General features: G+C 46.7%; 1 protein-coding gene across 1 annotated transcript in view; it reads right to left on the bottom strand.

Annotated features, from left to right (window-relative positions):
• Window positions 1-25,287, bottom strand: part of ARMH4 (armadillo like helical domain containing 4) — a 56,388-nt gene that overhangs the window by 29,024 nt on the left and 2,077 nt on the right. The window contains 5 exon segments of the mRNA XM_035328716.1: window positions 5,142-5,393; window positions 17,979-18,197; window positions 19,359-19,568; window positions 21,086-22,424; window positions 22,427-22,475. Of these exon segments, the coding sequence (XP_035184607.1) occupies window positions 5,142-5,393; window positions 17,979-18,197; window positions 19,359-19,568; window positions 21,086-22,424; window positions 22,427-22,475 (2,069 nt within the window).

Here is a 25,287-nt window from a genome sequence, read left to right as displayed (position 1 = left end):
TCAGTTTTGAGGAGTACAGCCATAAGACAGGACAGTGCTGACTCTACAGTCCCCGTGTCTATAAGCAATGCCAATGGTCAGTTAAAGAAATATAGACCTGGACAAAAGTGTTTTAGGGTAAAAAAGAGAACATAAATAGTATCTAAAATACATAAAAGCCACCATAAATAGCAAACTGAGATGCAATATGGAGCTGCAGATCAATAAAGAAAGGGCAAGGTGAAAAATTGTGTTAGTAAACACATAAAAATGACTTTAAGTGTATCCTAGAGTGAGGAAGAAGAAACTATCAACATGAACATTATATTCCTCCAGGCAAAGGATTCCAAATGTTGCTGACCCCATGCTAACGAGCCCACCACCAACCCCAGAATGAAACCACTGACCTTAATGCTAACAGATGCAAAGGAAGGATGAGCATAACGCCGGGAAAAGGCACAGAAACCAAGAAGAGTAGGTACGGCGATTGCACCAGCACAATTATTTCCCTTTTCTTTCTGTTATAATAGCTATATCTAGACTAGTAAAAATTAGATTGTTATGATCTCAATTATGTTAGCAGTAAATACTTAATTTTAGGTATAGATGAGATATGACTTCTTTCTGCCCAAAAAACAAGATTTTGAGCATAACGAGGTTCCTCTGTTAAGATTTCTGGTTCATATCAGTTTCTCCTCTGTTTACTGTTATCTCATATTAGCAGTGGCTTAGGATAAGCAACTGGTGGGTTTTAGTCAACATATTGAAGAATCAAATTCCACCGTAACCTTTTACATAGAAGATGTGAGCCATACATTCAAAAAGTCACAACCCTGTAAGCCTCAAGAAGCAAATCCCAGTGTTGCTCCAAACAACTGCATACATTTTGGATGCACAAAACAAACTTTAAGCCCCAAAGCAGCAAAATTAGAGGCTTAGCAAATTGCCCTGGTCCTCCCCCTACCTTACTGTGGACATAAAATGATAAATTTTTGTTAATTCGCAGAAAGCCCAAGTTTCCTGCCCCTCTGATGTTCTCCAAACAGTTTGTGTTCGCCTGCTACACACCACTCAGGTACAAACCAAACAAGTGGAGACAGGTAATCTCAGGGGGATCCCAAAGTACTGCCAACATGTCCAGTGCTAGCAACATCTGGAGACAAAGCATTGAGCAGAATACCAGCAGAGATCCCAAAGCATATTCAGACCTTCCTTCTCCAGAGACACAGGCCATCAGAGCAGTGTTTGGAGGATCACCTGCTATTTTTTTGGTCTAAATATTGCTGTTTAGAGAGTCAGCCAACGGACTGTAAAACTGACAGCCTCATTACTGGTGCATATAAATTGCTTTTGCTCAGCTGGAGTTAATGTAGGACCATCTGACTTCCCAGAATTGACATTTTTAATGATTCTCTGGCATTCTTTCATTGTCCACTACAAAAATCCAAACTGTCTCTGGCTTTGCCAAGCTGTCTGTGGATCAAGTCACTCACTCTCTAGGGATTTGGGGCATATCAACTATCAGACAAAGTAAACTCAATAATAACTGACCTGAGTATAGCTACTCTGATGCTTCTGGACTCTTCTGTGCTATAGATTTTAGAGTTAAATCTCAAAATTCTGAAGGCCTGAGGACAGATGCACCCCAGGAGAAGGATGTATGTGCAAAGAATTTAAAAGATGGAAGATGCCAACTGTAAAAGTTTGATGCTTAGGGAGAAGAAAAAAAAAAAAAAAAAAAGAGAGAGAATCCAGAAGAAAAAAGCCCATTCCTCTTCTCCATTTAACAGAACAGTGACAGAAACAAACACAGGGGTAGAAAAATTGACTGCCGTGTGTATACTGTAATTTACTGCAGCAGAAATATCTTCAGTTATCTCCTAGAGAAACCAGTCATTAATAAAGCAGACTGCAGTAACTTCACAGGATCTGTTTCAAGCTGTTGAGTCAATAATCTGCAAACTAAAGTATACAAATCCATGTTTTCCTGGTCACAGGACTGCATTGCCCTGTCTCCTCTTGTGCCCTTATCTTGTACCCCACTGGGCACTGTTACCTTTCTTCAGGACTTCCCTTACCGTGCCATATCCCAGGTTAGGCAGAATAACCTCCCCTCTAAGCCGTATTTCATTTGCACAGAATGGGAAGTTCTTTACTCCTCAGCACTGCTTGTGGATCCCAGGGAAGAGCTCTGAACCTCCCTTCCTATTCCAAAGACCGTGGGCTGAGGCAGGCAGGTGTACCATGCCCCGACCCAGGTGGATTCAGAACTGCAGTCCTCCCTTCTCCAGAGCTGTGACTAGGGATGTACAGTGGTTTTGAAGCTGTTTTAAAATGAAAGTCAAGTTAATTTTAGCTGTAGAAGAAAAGCACTTAAGGGAAATGGATTTCAAAGAGCTAGCTACCTTTGGCAGAAAAGCACTTAGAGAAAAGGGGTTTCAAAGAGCAATAGTCTATGCACGTGTCCAGCACATCTGAAGTTTTACAAGCCCTTCTCAGTACGCCTGGTCTCTCCACACGCTCCAGCAGAACAATGTGGGCAGCTCTTCTGGCCTCTTGTCAAGTTTGGGGTATTTCTTTTCTTCTTAACAATCCACCTCCTGCTGGCACAAGGTATACATTTTTTTTTCCAACCTGTCTGTCCTCCTTTCTGAGCACCCCTGTTAACACACCCCGTAAAGAAGCACGTAACCAGAACCAGGTACAGACAGAGCAACAGCTCAGGCTGTGCACACTCACCCTGGAAAAGGAACCCAGCTGGCACAAATGGGAAGAGGGGAAAAGGAGCCTAGCATCACTCACGTCTGCTGTGGAGATGCTCCAGCCTTGCTGGCATCTCTGCTCCCCATCCACTCCCAGCAAAGGACACTGTGAACATCTGGGTTTAGTTCCTTGTGTGGCCTCAGGTTTTCCAGGTGAGCTCATGCAAGTCCTTGGTTTTCTTTGTGCCTCTGTCTAAAACACAGATAATGTCCCTGCCTTTTAGGAGCACTGTAGATGGAGAAGATGAGCACATAAGCACACTCTAAATGGGGAAGGAGACAGTATCAAAGAGACATTTAGGTCATCCAGCCAGAAAAAGAATAAATTGCTCTTTATGAAAGTGTTTACCTGGTAGAATAAGAGAGGTGAGTCAAAGTCTAGAGACTGATCCCATCACTTCCCCTCCTTCCTCCCCACCATCTCAGCACAGAAGTCCCACCCAGCTCCTAGGGATGAGCTCTGCTCACCCCCTGCCTCATGGCTGCTTGCACAGACTGCAACAGCTTCAAAATGAAGGCAAGCCAAACTATTTGGAAGTGGTGATGCATTACCCAGTGAGGCACTTACGGAGAGAGCAGAAATTCACATCTGCCCAGTCCTTCAGGTGCCTGGGCTTGGCGCTTTGCAGCTGAACTGACGTGACAGACCTCACAGCAGGCTCCTCCAAATTGCATGAGGGTAAATAAAACACGAGGGACAAAAACCTGGTGTTTTGCTGTACAGTCAACGCATTCCAAGTCTGAAATTTTTGGAAAGACAACCTTTCCAAGGTCTAAGAAAGAGAGAAGGTGGTAGAGGATTAAGGCTGCAGGATGCAGTAATAATAAACATCAGAAACAGAACTGGGTCCCATACATTCAGAAAAAGATACCATAAGGAGCATCCTGCTCTAGGATAAGGACCCCTCGTAACAAATAACAACACAAGGAGTGTTAAAGCTACATGTTTCACAGCCTAGGAGCACTTATTTTCTGTGCATAGTTATTACAGCCTCTCTGGGCAGGGAGGTTTGTCGCACACCAGGGCACCTTCAGCCTCTGGCCACTGCTTATTCTCCTGCCTCATTACCAAGGTATCTGATGGCCAGCATAACCCTGTGTTTCCTGTGCTTTTCCTCCTAGCACTGTCACGTATCTCTCTAATCCAGCTTGCCAAAGCCTACCAGAACGCCACTAAATATTAGAATTATTCCCCTCACACAGTTCCTGTCCAGCCTGGTGGGACAACGGGACACGTGAACCAGATCTGACATGAACCACCCAATACAATGCTTTTCAGGCAGGAGTTATTGGGACAGGGAGATACCAGACCCGATGCAAAATCAGCCTGCAAAGAGCAACCCTCCCAGAGGGCTCTTGAAATACGTTCTTTGATTCATTTCAAAGGAAGCCATTAACACTCAAGCAGGCTGGAAATAGGACTACATAGGGAGATACACCAGGTTATGTCAGAATTATAAATCCAGGGGAGGTGACAGTTCATATAACTCAAGATATAAAAGAGTTTTGGGGTTTCTGTGTTTGACGAGCCTCTCAAAAGGAGCTAGATCACTACTAGTCACACGCAGAGACTTTCTCTACAGATGTGGTTCAGCTCCCACTGATTCACCTGAAAGGTTCCCACTGCTTTTGATGGAGTTTGGCTTGGAAATTGAATTTGCTACAAAATGATCCCAGTACCCTTCCCAAGTAGCCAAACTGGGCAAGTTTCCTTTTGAATTCTACCTTGTCCTGCACCAGCTTTGACTCACATCAGATGGACAGCACACATGCAAACATGAATCAGCTAATTCTAGACAGAATAAATCAGTCCAGCCATAAAGCATAGGGTCTATACTATACATACAGTGGGAATAAACTATAAAAAGCTTTATACAGGCCTTGCATGTCTGTCATGCTTAACCACCACAGGGTCCCATGCCTGAACATACAACACTGAAGAAATGTCAGAAAAAATGGCACGTAAAAGAATGCTGCTGAACTAGCAATGGGGTGATTAGCAACCACCCTATTTGCTTCACCGTCACAGGACTTCCATCCCTGCACCAACCCAACTCAGGCAAAGGGCCCTGAAATTTCCCCAGGAGTCTCACCTGAGCAGTATTTATTTGTCCACCCTCGGAGCCACACAACACTAAGCCCTGGGAATGAAGGAAGACGTCTGGATTATTCAGAAAGGCTCTCCCCAAACTAAAACCTCAGGACACACCACCTGGGACCCATCCCAGTTTGTCACTGGGGGACGGGTTTTCCTCAGAAACACTCCTGCTCTGTGTTTAGCGAAAGAGCTTGAAGGCCAACCCATGAGGCCTCCCAGCACGATGGGCTGTCCCATGCAAAGCGAAGAGCAATAGATGTGCCCACCATGAGGATAAGGGAAGAAGGGACCTTTCCTCTTACCCAGACCTTGGTTCTGCTGCTCCCACTCCATGGTGTCGGGAACCTGGTAGGACACCCCGGCCAGCTGGGCTGCGGGGTTTTCCAGGCCAGCTAAGGGCTCCTGGGAGGTCTCGCCTGGAAGTGTGAAACCCAGCAGCTCCGTGTCACCTTCCAAGCTTTCATCCATTGAATCTATGTCTTTGTCCTCTTCATCTTCCTCTTCCTCCTCCTCTTCTTCCTCCTCCTCTTCATCCTCTTCTTCTTCCTCACCCTCTGGACAGGGAAAGACAAAAGCAACATCAGGGAAGGTCCCACAAAGCAGAAGGTTCTTACATCTCTACCAGTGAGCACCGAGACAGCCCGCTGCTGCCACCTCTCCAAAGGTGAAGTTGTGCCTTCCCTTTTAGTTATAAAGGCTCAAGGACTTCCCAAGCCAGAAGTTTTGTCCAAGCTATTTAATAGCTACTAACAGAACCACCCACTGTGAAAAAGCAGTGCCTGGAATAATGACATAATTGAATTTTCAATGGTTAATTGTTCAATGCTAAAAAATAATGCAGAATATTCATGCACTTTACCTAATTTACACAATGCTCTGCTCAGCCCTTTAACAAAACTCCCTCCTGGAGTACCCAGCCTGGGAGAACCATCACCCAGCAGCTGAGGAGATGGTTTAGCTGGGGACCAAAGACCGCATTAACAACCAATGACCCAGGGGAAGTGGTGCAATAAGTTGGAGCAGCTTGGGTAGGACACCCAGGGGCTGGATGTGTCGTACCTGTGTAAGTAAAACAAGCTGCACCTTAGCTATTGTGTGATGCTTTACCCTTTTCCCTTCTGCTCTGGGATGCAGTGGCACTCCAGCAAGGCTGCTCCCCAAAATAACCAAGAAACTAACTAGGGAACTTGGGGGGAATCTATTTAGTTGGTGCTTATCCAGCCTACTAATTAATGGGGGGAGCTGGTCGGTACTTCAGAGATCAGAACATCTCGAGAAATCAACATACATTATAAAACCAAGATGTTCACAATGCTGTTACATAGCATTTCCTTTCCTTCCAATTCAAGGATTTGCTTTAAAGCACTGCATTTTTTTTTTTTCCAGCTCACCAGACAGGACAATTCCTCTTGCCACCTTTCAGTTTTAGCCCTGCATTTCATACAAATGAGCCGCTACTTGAATTCCGCTGTATCATCCTGCTACAGCACGTCTTTCGGCATTTGGAAAGGAATGATCACTCCTGTAAACAAGTACACCATGCAGAGCATCTAATGGAGCCTACAGGGATGTAGTTCGCCACTTAAATTCCCATTACATTTTACAGGCAGCTTTTGTCTTATAATGTGCCCATCATTTCAAACCAATGTCAGAATTTTCTCCCTCGAACTGCATGTTTTCATACAAAGCACACAGCCTCTGTACACACAAGAACAGCAACCAGAGAGCGCTTGCAAGAAACCTGCGAAGACAAGTTAAAGTAGGTCTTTTGCCTCTGCCGAGAGCAACAAAGCTATAAACAAAAGATTTCTAAACTTCAATAGCAAAGATGCTAAACAGCCAGCACACAGGAGAACGGGACCACGAACACATTTTCCCTAGATGGACTGGATGAAAAAGCAGTCAAGAGAAAACAGGGACCAGATTTTATCTCTGAAAAACTAGCTTGGAACAACGTTTTCAGAAGGTTCTTGTGATTTTAGCAAGCTAATTGGAGACACCTGCCAGGAGCTAATTTTGAAGAAACAGATATCCATCTCTGCACCTCCAAACTCTAGCAGGCAGTCAAGCTGAACACCTGAATTGAAGTGCCAAGACTACTTATCACATCTGAAAATCACCCAGCCACATCAATCATCCCACAGCCACAGCATAAGGATGAGAATAATGTATAGCCCTCATAGCACAGCCGCTGAAAGGAGGAAAAAAGGGCTCTTGACTCACTTCTTCATTTCTACAGCTCATTCACATGTCTGAAAACAGCTTTTTAACCCCCCATCCCAAAATGCTATCAGCTTGCCTTCCTGCAAGGTGCAGCACAGAGCACCACTTGGTGGTCACAGATAGGAACTTGTGCTTCTAAAGAACTGCAGACTTCACAAATGCCAGATTTTAGGTGCAGAGGCACACCAGGAACCTGGCAGGCATGGACATAGCACCCGATGGTACTGTGGGATAGGAAAGGATGCACACATCACACAGCTGAACCCCAAAAGCTGCAGCTTTGTGCCTCAGACCTGAGCTTTTTTACAAAATTACATTTTTCCTCCTAAACTACCCTGCTTGGACATTCAGAGCTCTCAGCAGCTGCTTCAAAAATAAGAAGAGACTGAAAGGGCCAAAACTGTAAAGGCCAGCAGATTCAGAAGGCATGTGGGTTTCCACATGCATGGTCAAGCCCCTTGAGAATTATTTTATGTAGCACACTCATGTATGCTTTTAAGTCTTGGCTAAGGTTCTTCTTGCAATGGAAGCAAGATAAATGTACAACGAAATGTATCTCATGGTCAAGGCACCAATTCTAACAACAAAAATATGTAAGTATGGTTTTCCTGGCTGTATGCGAGTCTATCCAAACCAGGCACTTGGTTATGGACCAGGTGTATTGAGCTCTTCTGAACATCTGGCACTGGTCACAGGTGTCCCCTTGCCCACTGCAGCAGACAGGCACACCACACACAGAAGCTCCTACTGGGAGCTCTTTGCTCCATAGACCGCCGCAGTGTTATGTACAAACTTTATTTTCTTTGCTTGCATCAAATTCTAGCTCTTACCTGTGACATGCAATGTGAATCTAACAAAGCCCTGGAGAGATGATATCCAATCACCTCTCCCTGCGACCCCAGGGCTTCAGCACCAAAACTTATAGCCCAAAATGCCCATAGCTTCCCCTGCAGTAAGAAGGTATAAACAGGCTAGGAGAGAATTAGTCTCATCTTCAAGAGTGGAAAAATGTAAAAATTGCCACCCTGACAGCCTAAATAAGCAGTGTATTCTGTAACAGGGGCTCAGTTCTTCCTTCTTAGACATGGAAAAAAAAAATCAAGAAATGTAACACTTCCCTGCTGTGATAACAGTGCAACCTAAGCAGCAGGAATCCCTATAAAAATGAGATTCCAGCTTCATCTGTCAAAGATTTTGGTTTTAAAGGTCCTGACAATCCTGTAACAGGCATTGAAGCATTTGGTTTTGGAGAAGGTGAGAGAGCACCAAGAAAACAAGTCAAGTTTGAGACAATAAAAGGAGTGTTTTGGTGAAATTACCTTTATTAATAGCTTGCAGAAATAGCAATGGCTGGGCTTTATGATGGGGTTGATAGTGATCCATTAGCAAGCCTGCTGAAATGCACAGCACAGGATTTGGTATTGCAGGCTAGCCAAGAGTCCTTTGTGTCCTCCCAAGCCCTGGGTAAAGGGGGCTGGTGGGCCAGGGCCCATCCCATGGTGTGGGGAAGGGGAGCATTGGGCCAGTTCTTCCTCCTGGCCCTTCCAAGGGGCAACAGCACCTTCATTCTTCACAGAAGACTTGAGCCAAGCTTTGCACTTTTTTACAGTCTTCATAAAGCTGCAGAAAGCCATGCTCCCCCAGAGCAGGAATAGATCCATGTTATTCACTGTTACCAGCACAGGGCAGTTGCTGTAAGCCCAAGCTGCTGACAAGCACCATCAAGGTACTGGAATGCACCACCAGCCCTCCCAACAGTAGAAAGACAGCCTACAACCAGGCTGCAAAGGCACTGAAGAAGGGTTTTTGGTACAAGTACACAAGGATCTGGAACTGAAGCACCCTTGTCATAAGCCCACTGAACCCAGTGGAGGTTTGAGGTGAAGATTCTTGCACTGAAGGGAAACGTTTAGATATTTTCCATGAATATGTTTGGTTTTATTCATTAAAAGACTTATAAAGCCATTATTTGTCAGATTTTGTGCACAGGAGAAATATTTTACTATGCCCCGAGCAGCAACACTCGCACTAAACAGTGATAGGCCCTTAGGCTGCAGGTTTTAAATCAGGTACCCAGCACCCCAGGGGTGCCTAAGACCATTTAATGAGTGCCAATGATGTTACGATTAATCAGGAGCCAATGCTAATTGGTTTCCAGCAGTGAGCCCACTTTTCGCATGACTTCTCAAGAAGGTGGAGCATGTAGAGCCCCATCCTGTGTAAGCACCAAGCAAAACAGCTTGAGAGCTGAGCAACTGTTGCAGAGCTAAAAAAAAAAAAGACCTAAAAAAGGGACCTAGCATCTACCTGCACAAGGTGCCTGAAAAGAACACACATGGGGAGACCCAGGGGCTGCTTTGACACCTACAGCTGCCCCAAAGAGAAAGGTGGTGTGCACCCCACAGCTCATTTTCTGCCCTCATCCACTTCCACCCACACCACAGCACTGGGCCTTCACCACACACATGCATGTACAGTATAGGAAGCACAGGTGTGTAAATTAGGACAGGGTTAGGGAGGCCCACAACTACCTTCTCTTGCCAGAAAAGGAGGACGAGTCATTAAGAAGTGTCCACCAGCTCTTTTCTTCCCACATACTTGCAGTGTTGGAATACAGCTCATTTTCTGCACTGCTTTGATAATCACAGCTGACTGTCAATCCACAGACCTTTCTAGGAGAACTTTCATTATTAATCTGTTGCTTTCCTGTGATCAGTAATAATGTCACCATCTGATATTTCCAAAGTGCTGCCAAGAGCAATCAGTTGTGACAGAACCCAGTGTGGAAGGGGAGGGTTGGCAGGAGCTGGGCTCTGCCCCTGCCCAGACAGCTTTCTGAGTGGGGCAGGGGTGCCCAAACTAGCACAGGACACAAATCTGCAGGGTTTTTATCCTGACACTTCAGCTAAACCCATCTACTTCCAATGTAAAGCTGCCTAGGGTGCCTGCAGATTCATTACATGACTGTAGCTTTAAATGTTTTGCTGTAGAAGGTGTTCACAGGAGGAATTCAACACCTGGCCTCCTGCACAGATAAGGAAAGGGAATACTGGGAAGAACACATCTGTTGACTGGGGTCCTGTCTCACAAAGCAGGGCACTAACCCTACTGTTCTAAGTTTCAAGAGTAGAGAAAACATTCCAAGGCTTTCTGTAAAAGGATGTTCTTGCTACATCTAGAAGAGGGAACAGGGCAGTAGCGCTAAACTGTTTGGGATTTTTGGTTCTTTTTTGGAGCTCCATAACGTCTTCAGCATCCACTTGCCAAAAAACAGGCTCCGCAGAAAACGGTCCCCAGCAGAGGGCTCTATGACATTGCAGAGATGGTAAAAGGAAAGATTTGGATTCTCATCCTAATCTACCCCCACCCAAATCTGAGGGAATTCAGACTTGTATTCAGTCCTGGTTCATCTCATTGCAGTGGAGCTGAGGCACTGAAGAGCTCTTGAGGGGGGAAAAAAAGGCAAAAAGGTGTCCAGCAGGAACCTTGGGTCTGCTTCTCTATTAAGATCAGAAATGATCATTCCTAAGAGCTGTATTTCCAGCAGCATTCACCACAAAATTGCTTTCACACTGAGCCAGGCTAAGGAGTAGATTTAGCAATGCAATGCTATTTTTGAGGAAAAAAAATGAATACTGCAGAATGAACAGAGCTGACTCTAACATGTTAGCTCAATAGTTTGCTGCAGTAGAGCTCCTCTAGCCTGGGGTAGGCAGTTGCTGAGCTGCCAACCAGTTAAAAAAGAAAGGTGACTTATCAAGTTTTATCAAATGAGGGTATGTGGATCAGTCCAGATTTAACTACTGTGACCTGTAAGTGGATAGACCAGAGGAAAACAGATACAGTTTACTTCTCTCAACAAAATGCTTTTATAGTGAAGAGGGTGTGGGCATGGTATCACTCTATCCCCAAAGAGGGATCAAGCAGAAATGTTAATCACACTTCTTAAAATGTTTTGATGGTGCCTCTTCAGAAGTCTCTAGTTCAACCACACTACCTGGGAAGGGAACTATTAAGTGTTTTAACTCTTGGGCTGTTAAGCTTCATCTTCTAGGCAAATCCATAGGTACAACCAACACAGATCCATCACAGATAACATGGACTAGGGGGTGGGTCTATTATGGGCAACAGCCTCCAGGATACCAAAGTTAACTGAAGTCCTATCCGATGCCAGAAGGGAGGATGACTGCAAGCCCACTCAGCTCATTTCTAGTCAAAGCATCACATCGAGTATGAAGCTCTGGGATTATCCTGACAGAGGCTATGAACTGTCTTGAAGGTTTTGAGAGAGCTAAACCAGTTCAGCATGATTTGCCTTGCACCTGATGCCCAAAGCTCCACAGAGAAGCCTCATGAGCAAGCCTCCTATGTGTGCTGATGGACCCCAAGCATTAGTGGCTCCAGAGAGAAATTGAATAGATGTGTTCCTTGCAAAGCCTTCAGAAGAAAAGGCTGTATACCTGCTTACCTGAATCCACCTCCCTAAAGCTGTGAGGGTGAACTAATCCCCAGATTAGAAAACAAGAACTAATTAAAAACTTTCACCCACACAGTCCAATTACCTCTCAATAGCAACTGCAGGGGGTTTGTCATTTTTGTTCTAGCTGAAAGATAAGCATGGGAAAGCTACAACATTTAGCTCATGTTTAAGCGAACTCTAGTCTTTTCTGACAAATAAGTCACATACAGTTAAGAAGTTTCAAGCATAGCCTAGCCAGAACAGCAAACAGAGAAGATCAGACTGAACCAGGCCACCTAGGCAGCAGGAGGCAGAGAAGTGGCAACCAGGGTGACGTATCTAAAACATGTCAGAGCAAACATGGCAACAGACACCTTTTCCTCCTCAGAAGGAGGACAGTGTGCAGCTTATCCCTGCCAGAGAGCTGGACAGGCACATGCTAGCTACCCAACATCTGGGAAAAAGCAGTGACAAACCATTCCTAGCAATTCTTACAGGAGTTGCTGTTAAACTACAAAGCACAGCAAATACAGGTTTCTTGTGCTTGGAGGTACAAAGCCCTAAAGCACATCTCCATTGGCATACTCAGTCACTTAAAGAGATGCTGTGGTTTTAGTTACACCAGGGCTGCCAGCACACCTGCAGTGGAACAGGACAGCTAGATGTGTCTGCCTCCCTCTGCAGGGGGTCACCAACAAGGCCTCACCCAGCAGGAGTTTCCTTGCTCCTCTTCTAGCCATCCTTCAATTAGCCTAACATCCTCTCTTAGCTGTTTACTTAAGTTTCCTTACCTAAAAGGTTTCCAGTTTTAAGGCTTGATGACCCTCCACACCCCTTGGATGCCCTTTGGTTAAACAACATACTTCAGAAAAAGGATGAAAAGGCTTGGTTTTGATATAACAAGCTGTCACACAGCATTTTTTTTCCCCACCCCAGTTCTTCACTACAAAGGAAGAGAATCAGGGATGAATTGCCATCTACTGTGAAGAACATCAAGGTCAACCAGCACCAAAGGGACAGTTCTCATTTATCGACAACAATAAACTAGAAGCAATAGGAAGCATGTACTAAAAACAGTTATTACTTCATCTCACATATGCTTCATCTTAAATCTTCAGATTCTTGCCAATTTAGTGGATACCCAAATGATAGTATCAGGCTAGTTAACATGCTGGGCTAAGTACACTTATTTACACCCCTGCAACCTCATTTAAAATTTTAATAGGGTTGCAGAAATGTAATGAGGCATGTCTTAATCCACACAATCATGATCCACTCAAAGCCTTAATTCTCATTAAAAAAATATTCTTCACATCCAAAAAAAGAGGCCTCCATGTACTGCAACACAGCTCAGAAGTAAGAAGAATTAAGGTGGTGTGTTTTTTTAAATGAAATTATGTAAACAACTACAAGTTCTGAAGTATTTTCTCAAAGGCAACTACTGCCTTCACTTCTAAGTATTATGCACAGCTTGGATGCCTCTGCACAGGAATAAGACCAAGTGGAAACACGGAACTTCCAAAATAGGTAGAGAAAGGGAAAGAGCAGGAGAGCTCTCACGGAAGTTAGCTAAGCCCCACTGTATGCTGGAAGGATAAATGCAGGTACACAGGTCAGAGCAGAGTGTGACAGGAACCACTGAAACCCAAAGACCAAGGGGGCATCATTAAAATACCATAAAAATGGTAAGGTCTAAGTCTAAAGCTTTCATACTGACCCTGTTCTGGAGCAGCCTTTAGCATAGGCAAAACAAATGTTAAATCTGCAGCCAAAATTGAGCGACAAGGTGCCCTACAACTGCAGGACACTGGATTTGGTAGTGCCAAAGGCAGGTGCAGCCCCTTGTCTCAGTACAGCTGAGGGACTTCACAGCCAGATGTGGCATTAGGCAGGCAAACAGCAGCTCCCTGGGAACACTGTGGGCTGCCCTGCACAGCAGGGACCTGGTACTTGTGAGATGGTTGATCCAAAGAGAAGCCTACCAACTGGCTGTTTTTTACCTATACCGGTCAAAAACCTTTTAGAGCAGGCTGAGAGCAATACTTCCCTTAGATTTGTTACAGTACCCATGAGTGCAGCCTCCCCATTGCTGAAGACTGGCTCCTCAGTCTGTAACTAGCTGCTCTTGTGGCTACCACCAGTAAGGGACTCTGTACAACAGACCCCTAATGCTCCTTGAGGAACTGTGATATGAAAGGCAAGGTGAAATTCCACCCTGAGGCTGTTGTTACTCAGCCCTGACTCACAACTGAACTTCAACTCCATACTTACACATTCAGACTCACCCAACACAGCTGTTGGCTGAACCTTAGTTTCTCAGCATACCTTCCCAACCCCAGGATCACTCCTCCACACTATTGACAAGGGCTTTGCCAGCTACACAGTGAGAGCCAACCTGATTAATCAGGAGCAGCTCTTATTCAAGAGGTGTATGGCTGAATTCTCCTCCCTCTAGAGCAGAGAAGTTTAAGTTGCTTATTTTCAGAGATGTTCCTGACACTATAGAACAGGCACTAAGTAGATCTTCTACAAGAATCTTCCCCATCCAGCAGCCTACATGAAAAGCTGAACTGTGAAAGCAGCTCAACCCCAGCAGCTATGCTTGAAGCAACCTAGATAACTGAACAGAAACTAGCCCTATAGCTCTAAGGCTTATGCACTACTGTAGTAATTTGGATTTCTTTTGAAGGCATGCATGAAAAACGCAAGGGGCATATGAGCCTGCAGAAACACCTGCATAAACAGCCCCTTCTTTCAAATTACCTTTAAAACCCCCATGGGAAAATAGAACCAGATTGTGCCCCTCCCTCCATCCCAAAAGTCACCACAAGTAAACAGCCTCTAAATCCCCAGTTAATACTGAAGCAGGACAAGCTGGAGCTTATTCAGCTGCAGAAAGGCAGGAAGCAGGCAGTGCTGAACTTAAGCTGGTTTTCACTGTTAAGTTTAGATGTAGCAAGGGTTGGTCTAACATGCAGGAGTCTAACAGCTGAAGAACTTCTAAAGACTTCAGAGTTAAAACAGCAGCAGCCTAGGAAGGCAACCCAGCATTGACATGTCTGCATCTCCAAGAGGTCAAACTTGACATGGTCTGATGAATATCAAGACATTGCCACCTTCAACCCTGCACATCTTGCTCCACAGCCACCACCCCCAGCTGCCTAAGCAAGGTGGCAGCATGCAAGAAAACCCATCCTCACCAACAGCCACAGGCAATGGTGCTGCAAGCTGTCCACACTGAACTGTTTTTGGACACAAAAAGGCAGCAGTCTGGTTCTGTATCTGCTGGTTTAGGGTTAGCACAGGATAACCGGACCTACAAAGTCCCCCTAGGATCTTCTGCTTAGTTTTGATGCATCCCCAAGTCACATCCTGTATGAACCACTGACAGAAGCTGCTTGATGAACAGTTGAAGGAAGCCAGCTGATGTTGTGCTCCGTCCACAAGGCTTCAACTAAACACTGCAAGGACCTTGCAGAACAGAGGGTGTGACAGACTGCTTGCCACTTGGGGAGGTTATATCTGCCAAGTGCTGCCATGCTGAAGGAGTAGAGCATCCCTGCACAGGGCTGATGTTATGGCCAAGGAATCTAGTCCTGAAGTAAAATAGTTCATTTTAAAGAGAGCCACTTCAGGAAGTGTGCTGGGAGGTTTACGCAGTGGTCCTGAATAGGCAAGTTAAACTAGATTCTCTTTGGACCCTAATAACCCCACAGAAAGCTACAATGTTAAGCTTCCCAGAGAGATGCTTGAGTACTAGGCACAGGAACAAAATATAGAATTAAGTCTCCCAGACAAGCAAGGCTCATCCTCCACTGTGTCCTGTTCCCATACCCTGTAATCCCTTTATAGGATTTCCTTGGCTAAGAAGGACAAGTAAAACCAGTCTCACTGCACAGTCAAGGTAGGAAGATGCTCGTTACTCAACTAATCTCTCCAGAGTCCACTAGAGATGAGGATAAGCTCATCTAGAAAGCTATTCAAAGCACCTCATGTTTGTCTGTGCAACTTGTTTTTTCTTAAAGAAAGTCTTGCATCCAAGCCAGGCAGGTGAATATACTGAGGCAATTAACTGCAGGCAGTTTAGCACAGATGGTCCCCAAGAAACCACACTAGCTGCACAGCAGGAGTCCATATTTAATGATGAACCAGGCAAGTCAGCAAGCCCCACTGAGGGCTAGGAGGCCAGCTGATCTCGCTCAGCTCCTTGCACTTCTTCCATGGGTCAGCAAGGCACAGCCTCCCTGCAGAGGGCCAGGGCCTCTCCCTGGGGACTCCACTGTACACCTGCAGCAGTGTTCAGCCTCACATCCCCCAAGAGCCTGGGCTGGAGCTTCATAGGAAAGCATTCCCAAGCATCTCACCTCTGGCAGCAGATAGATACTTGAGTAAGCACTAGGTACTGCAATTCAGGAGGGAACAAAAAGAAAAACCAAACTTCCATACACCACTCCACCATGAGAGGGAGGTATCCACTAATTGCCATTAGAAAAAAAAATATTAGAAGTTGCAGCTCAAAAGTTTCCTCTGTACTGAATTGGAGCAGTAGCATCCCCAGGCAGAAAGCCTGTCCCCAAGTGGTATTTGTCCCATTTTACAGGATGGAGATTGGTGATGATCCCTAACACTAGAGAAAGTTCTGGCTCACTGCACTGAAGTCTAGGTTGTTATGAAGAGTTTTAGACCACAAAAAGCTGTGCCAGTTGTCAAAAACACACAGCATGCCAAAGAGCACCACATACCTTGGATGGCAGGCACCTGCAGAGCCATGCCTCAGAGCCAAGAAACCCACAGGCTCCAGTTAGAGTCCTCATTTAGGAAAGCTGGTCCTAGCCACTGCCTGCACCTGCCCTCAGAGGGGCCAGGGGCATATTCAAGAGCAGAGGATGGAGGCCTGCAGCTGCATAAGAAAGCTTAGTAGGAATGCAAAAGTTATAGCCCTACATATGAGAAGAGTTTTTTTTTTTTTAAGGGCTATGCAGAAAGCCTCATTAATAGGAGCAGTGTGCAGTTAAAACAGAAATCCTCTTATCTTCTAGTGCAGAAAACCAGGCTTCCAGAGGAGATCCCGGAGGGCTCAGAAACCATTTAGCTTCCTGAATCACACAGCTCTGGCTAAGCAGGGACCTTATTTCCCAGCCTAAAGATCACATTTCCTTCACACCTCCCTCTCCCCCTGTTGCCACCATCAGGGACACATCCCTGCATTGCTGGATGCAAGGAAGAGTCATCAGGGCACAGAGCGTGCGCGATAACTCCTGGCAGGTTTCAAAGCAAGCCTGACAAAGGGCAGGAGCTTCAGCATCTCACACATGCAGTGGGGAGGGCTCCCTGCTTCTGCTGCCCTCTAAACTTACCAGGAGTTAGAGTTATTGCTTCACGTGGAGAAAAGATGCTGATTAGCTGTTGTCTGTGGCACCCTACCTCTAATCAGAGGAAAAATACCATCTGGCATGTCACCCCTGGAGGGCTGCCAACCTTTTGCAGTAAAATATGAAGACAGGAGAAGGTCAAGATAAAGGAAGGGGAGCAAAACAGGCAGAAAGATTAATCCCTGCCAGGTGGTGTCAGCCCAGACACTGGAGTGCAAAACTGTAGATGGATGAGCAAGAAGAGAAGAGTTTAAGTAGGAGAAAGAGCAAGAAGCACAAGTGAAGCAATTCCCTACAGGAAAATTAAGAGTGAGCTGAAGAAAGATCAGATCTGAGTTGCAGACAAGCTACAGAATAGGAATCACTTCACAAAAACCTACCTGGCAAATATCCATCAGGAGAGAATTTGCATCACTGAGGTGCAAGCACCTGAGGGCTAGCAGACAGGGAGCAGAGACTCCAAGCCCAGCAGTGGGCAAAAGCAGCTTAAGGGAAGGGAGACTGAGGGTGAGGTACAAATAGGGGAGCCAGGGATGAGAAAACAACTTAGCAGGCAGTGCCAAGATGGGAAAACATCTCTAAAGGGTTCCATTCTTTGCCCCTCCCAGCACAGAGGCTGGAAGAGCACAATTATTGTACCACTTTCTCTTGCAAGGTGTGAGCCAGCCATCTCAGGCTGAGCATCCCCATTTGGGATAAGGACTTCAGCAGCAGCGTGGCAGGGACTCTCCAACTGTCTGAACACGTTCCTGTGACTGCCTGCCTGGTACAGAGGTTCTGCAGTGGATGCCCACACCAGCAGTCAGTGGTGCACAGATCCATACCCCGCTGCAGCTCCCTCTCCAAGGAAAAGCCCACCCCTCCCACCACAGCCACCTGAATTTCAGACATCTTCCACAACACTATGCACTGCTAGCCTCCTGTACCACCTGGAAGGGGACAGGTTGTCCAACAACTTTATTAGGAACAGTAACATATGTGCATAGCTGTGTGCCAGACAGACCAACTGGGGAGCCCATGCTGTCAGGGGAAGCGTGCCTCCCCACACGAAGCCTCCTGCCTTTTCGGCTGGGGAACAGCAGTACCTTCTGACTCCAGCCGGTCCAGCCCGTAGGTTACAGCAGTGCTGATCTTCCTCACGGCTGGAAGAGCTGTCCTCCTGACAGAAGATGCCACTGATGCTGGAGTTACCAGGACCACAGTTCTGCTGGATGGCTCTTCTGTCTGCCCATGATGGGTAGCAGACAGCCCGCCAGGAGCTGAAGCAACCATCTCGCTGGTGACCAGGATCACATCTGCAAAGTCTAAATGGGACAAGAAGCAGCAGCGTTTTGGCACAATGCTATTAAATCACCATTTAAGAACAAACTCCCTAATGAGAGCTTACTTAGAAGCTCATAAAATACTTGCATCTTTTGATATGTGTATGTGACTGTACTGTAATGAAAGCTTTTCCTCCAGGACAGCCAGCTCAGAAGGCTTCCCCTTAGTGAGAACTCAGCTAGGATTTACTCCCATTGCTTTGAGGACTGCCAGTCACCGCCCCACAGCGGGGTCAGAACACTGAGACACTGGGTGAGTTCTGAACCAGTGACAGATCTAGATGTTTATTGCAAAGATAAGTATTAACTGAATTTATGATTAAGCCCCAGAAGCAAATTAGTGGTAATTGCTGGAAGAGTCTTCCCTCCCCTGCAGAGCAACCCTACTTTAAGGGATACATTGGAAGTGGATTTCTTCTTTTGATGCTCTGCAATATAGGAACTACCAGAAAAGTTGCCCAGCAGCTGTTTCACTGCAGTGGGACTACAACAGAACTAATCTCAAAGTCAGTTTTGTGCCAAGGGAACCCTTGCTATACTCCTGTCAAGGCTCCTATATGTACCTCTCAAGGTGACACCAAGCTAGTAGGCAGCAGCTGGAGGAACATGACTTAGTCTGTATCAATTACATCAGCCCTGCACACAAGAACCAAGAACTCACTATTGCTCAACACAAGTGGCTATAGTACAGACTGCCAAAGGCTTGCTAGATTCTCACAAGAAAACCCTATTATACCACTTCCATATTCTAGCCTAATTAAACTTATTTGCTCCTTTGGAGTGAGCATCAGCAAACCAGAAGTAATCTCTCCACAAATAAGAGCTGGCTTAAATGATTAAGGCTAAAAGTCAACTTGTTAGCAAGAATAGATGGGGAGGTTTTGCTTGGTGTTTAAGATCTCTACTTCACTGTTATTTGGAGCAAAGATTCTGCCCTGCTGGCTTATTTCAACATGATGGATCTGCACAGTCAAAAAGGAGTGGCAGCCCAAGGCTAGATGCGGCCTGCAGAAGGCTAGGAAAAAAGTTTACGTGTGGGTGCTGCATGTTAAGACTTCAGTGTCTAAGCATCAATACTAATTTCAGATGCACCATTGCGTCTTGTGGTGGAAGCAGCCTGCAGAGCAGGAAGCAGAACCCTACCTTCTACATCAGGAGGTCTTGCTGTGGAGCTGCCAGCTGCTGTCAGCATCTGGGTGGCACCAGGAGCAGTTGGCATCTGGGTGTCCTCCCCACTGGTTTCCTGGGGAAAGCTTGGGGCTCCTGTTCCCTGGGGAGCAGTGGGTGCCAGCGTCACAACCGACAGAGCAGCATCAGCCTCCTGGGCGGCAGTTGTCACCTCCTGAGTAGCACCTACAGCAAGAACAAGCATCAACACCAGTCATAAGACAGCTGGTTTGTGATCAGACAGTTAACACTTGCAGGATCTACCCCATGCATTAGCACTTCCAGAGCCACAGCGCAAGAAGCAGGTGCAGCTGTGTTAGTGAAGAAACAGAAGAGACCCCCTGTATAGAAGAGAAGGCAGTAGAATCAGTCCTCGCTTGGTTAGCCATCCCTTCGGGACACGTGGACCTACTGGTGAGCACAGCACTGCAGGCACACGGTGAAACACCCCTCAGAGCAAGCAAGGCTGCCAGAAGGGTACTTTTTGGTGGCCAGTTCTTAGAGCTAGACTTAAGCTTTGTAGAAGGGTTTATTTTCACTATACAAGCCTTATTGATAACTGCTGTTTCCCCAACACCTGGGAATAGCACAGGGGAACCTGCTGACAAGTCAAGTGGTTATAAATTAATCTAGAAATTAATTGGTCTATTTTCAGCACCAGCATGCAATTAGCTTTCCATCTTTTACAGCAAGAGCTATATTTGCTGGATGCAGCTAGGGGAAGTTTGCCCTTGCCCTTCCCTTTGCCCCTGAAACCAAAGAGGCAAAATTAGAAGTGTCTAGCAATTAAAACAGAGTCCTAAGCCATAGCTCATGTCCCTCATCAGCCTAGGAGCATGTCACTGCCCCACAACTGCCCAGACAAGCGTTTTCCCCAGCAGTTTGAACACAAGTGGAAGTGTTGTCAGTGGCCTGAAGGTGCCATCTATGCCAGTAGGGCAGCACAAGCACTGTAGAGTCAGAGCCTGGCTACAGCTTTGCTCTAGGGCAGGGAGACAAAACCAGGAACTCTGGTTACAGACAACAAGATAGGTCTCTGGGCAGATTTTCTGATCTGCTCTGGTCATCCTTGTGTAGTCATGAAAGATTCCAGTCACAGGCTACTGCTACAGTTTGCCTGTTCCTCAGCTTAAGCAGCATCTCCAGCCACCCCCACACTGACATGTGCTCCCATCTCCTATGGGAGTACCAGATCTGAAGGCCCTGCTTTAGGGGGTACACTACATATGCAGAGCTTCTCTAAGTCATTAAAATAACCTTTTTAGCTAGCACCAAGTCTCTGCTGTGAAATAACGCCAAACCTTTTCAGACATCCTTCATAACCTCATTTCCAGGCCCAGCTTGACTGTTTGGTGCTAAAGCTGTCCTCTCAGCTTGAAGAGGAGAGCAGGCAGCTCAGAGCAGTGACCTCACACTGCTCAGGGCAGCGTACCACCCAAGTGACCGTGCCAGCCAGTGCTCTGGGTGAAGGAACACCCTCCACCAGGAGCAGGTGATGGATGCAAGTTACCCATTCAAGCTGTTACCCCTAGACAAAGGTTCACAGACTTTCCTGGAGGAGGGGGGTGTCCCACCTCCGCTGCAAGTAGGAGGTATCACACCTTTTTTTGCTTTTATCTCCATGATAGAAAGCACAGACTCACAGGAGCATCCCTCCTAAACCTACACTTAGAAGCAAGTGTCTGTTAACAAGCAGGTTTTACCTTTCAGTGAGCTTTCCAGAGTAGAAGAGAGATCAGATGCATCTGTCATCACAACAGCCTCTGGCTGTGATGGAGGGATGCTCTTCTCCTCTGCTGTGACCACGTTTATGTTTTCCAGAGAGTTCAGACCAGCTGTGCCTACACCTGGCAAGTCCACTGTGAGGGGAACATCGCTGCTGGCTGTGGAAGTGACCAGCACACCATCCCCATGCACTGCTGGAGCTGTGCAATTGCTCTCCTTGGTGAGCCCTGGAGTTGGTGGAGCAGATGCTGGGGATGGAACCACTCTTACAACATCCTCCTCCTCACTTCCCAGTGGGGTTTGGGAAGTTTCCATTGCCACTCGGTCCTCTCCCACCTCCTCATACTGCATGCTTCCCCCTTGACTTATATTCCCTGGTTTTGTGTCATCCCAGTCAGGCAGCATGGAGCCAGTAGGATGGCCGGTGATGGTGCTAGCTGTGGTGGGCAGCTCTCCTTGCCCAGCACCCACATCCGCCTCCAGATGGACTGAGGCCTCGGTGGTCACAAGGGGGTGGCTTGCAGTAATGGTTCCTTGTGCAGACAGTAGCCTCAGAGTGCTCCCTGTGGTTGCTTTTAGTGTTCCCACCTCAGAGCTTGCACTTGAGGCCTGTGGAGTTGGGATGAGGTGGTCACCAAACATCTCCAGGCCGGGAGTGCTGGGGTGCAGCAAGGGCACCCCCTCGCTGTGGGGTTGGGGTGCAGCAGAGGGGTGCAGGCTGCTCTCTGCTGTCCCCTCCTCTGCTGCTGCTGTCACAGAAAGGGGATTCGCCAAGAGACTGGCAGAGCCCTGCCCTACCTCACAGTCCTCCGTGGTGGCCTTGCTGATGGGACTGCTGACAGATTCCTCCTGGACAGAGGGGTTCAGTGTGGTCACAGCTGTGGTCAGCATGGCCTTGAACTCTCCATTTTCATCCAGTTCTGATTTTGTGGGGCTGAGCTCCTTCTCTTCCACAGCAGCCACAGCAGGGGTGCTAACACCCAGGCTCTGGCTGCCAAGGAAGACATGGCTTGGGCTTACAGGCCACGTTTCTCCTCCTGCAGTGAAGGCTTCATCTAAGGGCATCCCAGATGGCTTTGCTGACACTCCAGATGGCTCTTCAGAGACAGTTTGCTCAGAAGGGCCCAGGTTATTTAAGTTTGGCATGCTTGTCCATTCATCTTCTACCCCATTCCCTGCCCACAGGCCATGCTGGACCTTTGTCGTGTCGCTCTGCTCCGGGAGCGGAGAGGCAAGGCATGGTGGCCTGGAGGACAGGAGCAAGATGCAGCAGGTGACCACAGAGATGTTAAATCCTATTGATCTATTCATTGCTGAACAGAGGTGTGCACAGGAGTCCACAAGGCTGACAAGTCCAGAAAGCAAGACCTGGAAATGGAAAAGAGAACCCAGATTACACACCCATGTTTGGAACTTATCATCCAGTTATTTAGGGCACGGGGTCAATAGATGGTTACAGAAATTCATGATCAGTTTTGTGCAGATCCCTCCCACACATCCCAAGCAATGGATCCCTGTGTCATTTTATTCTTCCTAACCTACCAATTCAAGGTCTTACAGAGGCAAAACCAAATATCAATCTGAAGATCAAGACAGACCTTGCCAAGCTCTTGCCCCCATGGAGTGCTATGTTCCACCCAACAAGCATCAGACTTGCAGGTAACCTTTGACAATGTCTGTTTGTCCTTCAAGTCCAGAAAGGAGGCACATGAGGCTTGTCAGGGCTGATCTGTTATGGCATATCCTGCCTATAAGAACTACTCTTCCCTTCAAGTCGCAGGGGGATAAGAGATATTAAGAAGGAAGAGCTGTGGCTGTCAGAACCACCTCCTGGTCCTCATGGAACTAAGGAAAGGTTACCTTTGCTCATGGACACCAGGATGAGTCATCTTCCCCAGCTTGCTATACTCATCTTTTCCACACACACAGTATGTAGGCAAATACTACTTACATTTGTACACACAGTGCAGTAGCAAGCTGCCTAGCACCCTTTGTTACACAAGGGTGCATCATCCCTCCATACCCTGTCACACAACCTTGTGATGCTGTGACAGAGGCAGCCTCTGCCACAGGGTGAAGGACCTCAGAAATACCACATTTGTGCTAATGCATCTGACACAAAGACCCTGCATCCTGCTGTTCACGTACATTTGTTTCCTCTTGTGGAAAGAGTTATTGTATGTATCCGATCAGCTAGACACAACCGAGATACTAGAAAGCTTATTATAATAGGTCACTCAGCTCTTTGTGCACTTCCATCATGAAGTGTACCTCTTACTCCACACAGATTCGTCCAGCTGAAGGCCCTCACAAGTGCTACACACTCTACAATCCATACACCTGGCTGTAGCACAGAAGACAAGCCCAGCATTACCAGCCTAGGGACAGCTCATTAGAGTTGACTACTGCAGGTTCCATTATCTGATTGAGCATCCTGGGCAGAGACATTTCCCCAAACTCTCCTCACAGCCCTGTTCATCAGGGTTTGGAGCTGCTGGAGTCATTTGCTGTCAGAGGCCACACACATGCACCAGGTGCTCAGGCTCCAAGCAGAAGCCACCAAGAAGCTGTCCACCAGCAACAGCACAGATGTCTCCTGCCCTTTCAACAGCTCTTTTCCCTGGAGGATGGGTGGCCACCCATCCATCTCCTCTACCCTAAGGGGAAAATAGATGAAAACTGACAGAATCCAGCAGCTCTTCCATGTTAATCCTTTACTTGCTTTCATAATTCAAAAGAACTAAGAATATATTTTGCAAATCAGTAGGGCTCAGTAACATGCATCTGCCTTGCTGTATGGATTTAAGTGATATTCACCTCACACCCCTTTAGCAAGTGCCAACTGATATCAGGCACTGTGAAACATCAAGAGGTTTTTTTTTTTACCCACTACATGGATAGTGCTCAGTACAAGCCTGACAGCACAGTTCCTGGGGAACTTCAGACAGCCTCATGCAGTTTCTCCCAGGCTGTAAAGCACTGCTGGCCACAGCTCTGCATTTGTTAAGGGTAGAGATAGCAGTGGAAAGTTATTTGCTCAGGAAATCCACAACATCTAGATCTAAGCCAGCCTAGACCTCTGCACTCAATAAGATCCAGAGACAGTGGCACAGAGCTTGCTGCAGGATAACAGCACAAGTTCATGCTTCAAAGAAGATTAGTCAGAGCTTAATATCTACTTAACTTTAGGAAGAGGCTGGATTACAGTGTATGAACAGTAGTGACCTAGCTATCTACTTAAACAGAGTTTAACACCTTGCTGTAGTACTTCCACTCGATACAAGTCATCCAGGATTTAACTGGCCGCAGCAAACTGTTACTCAAGCTGTTGGGCTACACAGCTAGACAGGAGGAGAGATGTGTAAGTCAGCTTGCTCTAACTATAAGCAAGCTGGAGCATGCTGCTTTGACCCAGCACCTCCACTATAGTGGGCTTAAGGCATTTTATCCTGAAGCTGGGGAATAACCCAGTATTTCATGCTGCAGGAGCTCCTTGTCCCCAGATTTCACCTGCCATTCTCCAAACCCCGGAGGATGGCTACCAAGCAGTGGCCAGGCTCTGTGGAAAACTAATCCTTGCTTCAAGTAGGAAGCACACCCAGGGGGCAGGAGACACCACCAGCTACTTCCCTGCACATAGCATATCTCAAGAGATGCAGATCTCCTGGATGCAGAGGCAGCACAGCTGCAGAGAGCCAAGCAGCTTCACCTTTAGCACAGAAAATTCCTTTTTAACTCCTGGTGAGCTGGAAAGAAGCACAAAGGACCGCTAGGCTAAAAAAAAAAAAGTGCTGGAGCTGAGCATCTCTGAAAGATGCCCTTCAGACAAAACTGCCTGCTATTGTGTGGTGGCCAGTCACCAAGCTGGGGGACAATAAATACAAATGCTTCACGTGGTGACAAGTCTCGCAGACTCAGCTAGATCTTCCTGAACCAGGCTGCTTCCTTTCTCCACACAATTAGCCTTAGCAGTAGCTATTAAGCCATCAACTCCCCTCCATCAAGTTTAGAGACCCATTTGTAGAGTCAGCCCTCAGGAAGCCTGACATAAGCAAGCTCAGGAGGAACCCCAACCTGTTATTATCACTCCAACAGCAGGCTTGAAGGGGACAAGCACAGATTCATCTAGTTCAATAGCTGATCCTGACATGGAGCAGCAATCTGTGAATGCACAGTGCAA

Source organism: Oxyura jamaicensis, chromosome 5 (assembly GCF_011077185.1).
Source record: "Oxyura jamaicensis isolate SHBP4307 breed ruddy duck chromosome 5, BPBGC_Ojam_1.0, whole genome shotgun sequence".
NCBI lineage: Eukaryota > Metazoa > Chordata > Aves > Anseriformes > Anatidae > Oxyura > Oxyura jamaicensis.
Note: the sequence above shows the minus strand (reverse complement) of the source record. Positions and strands in the feature narration are given on the sequence as shown.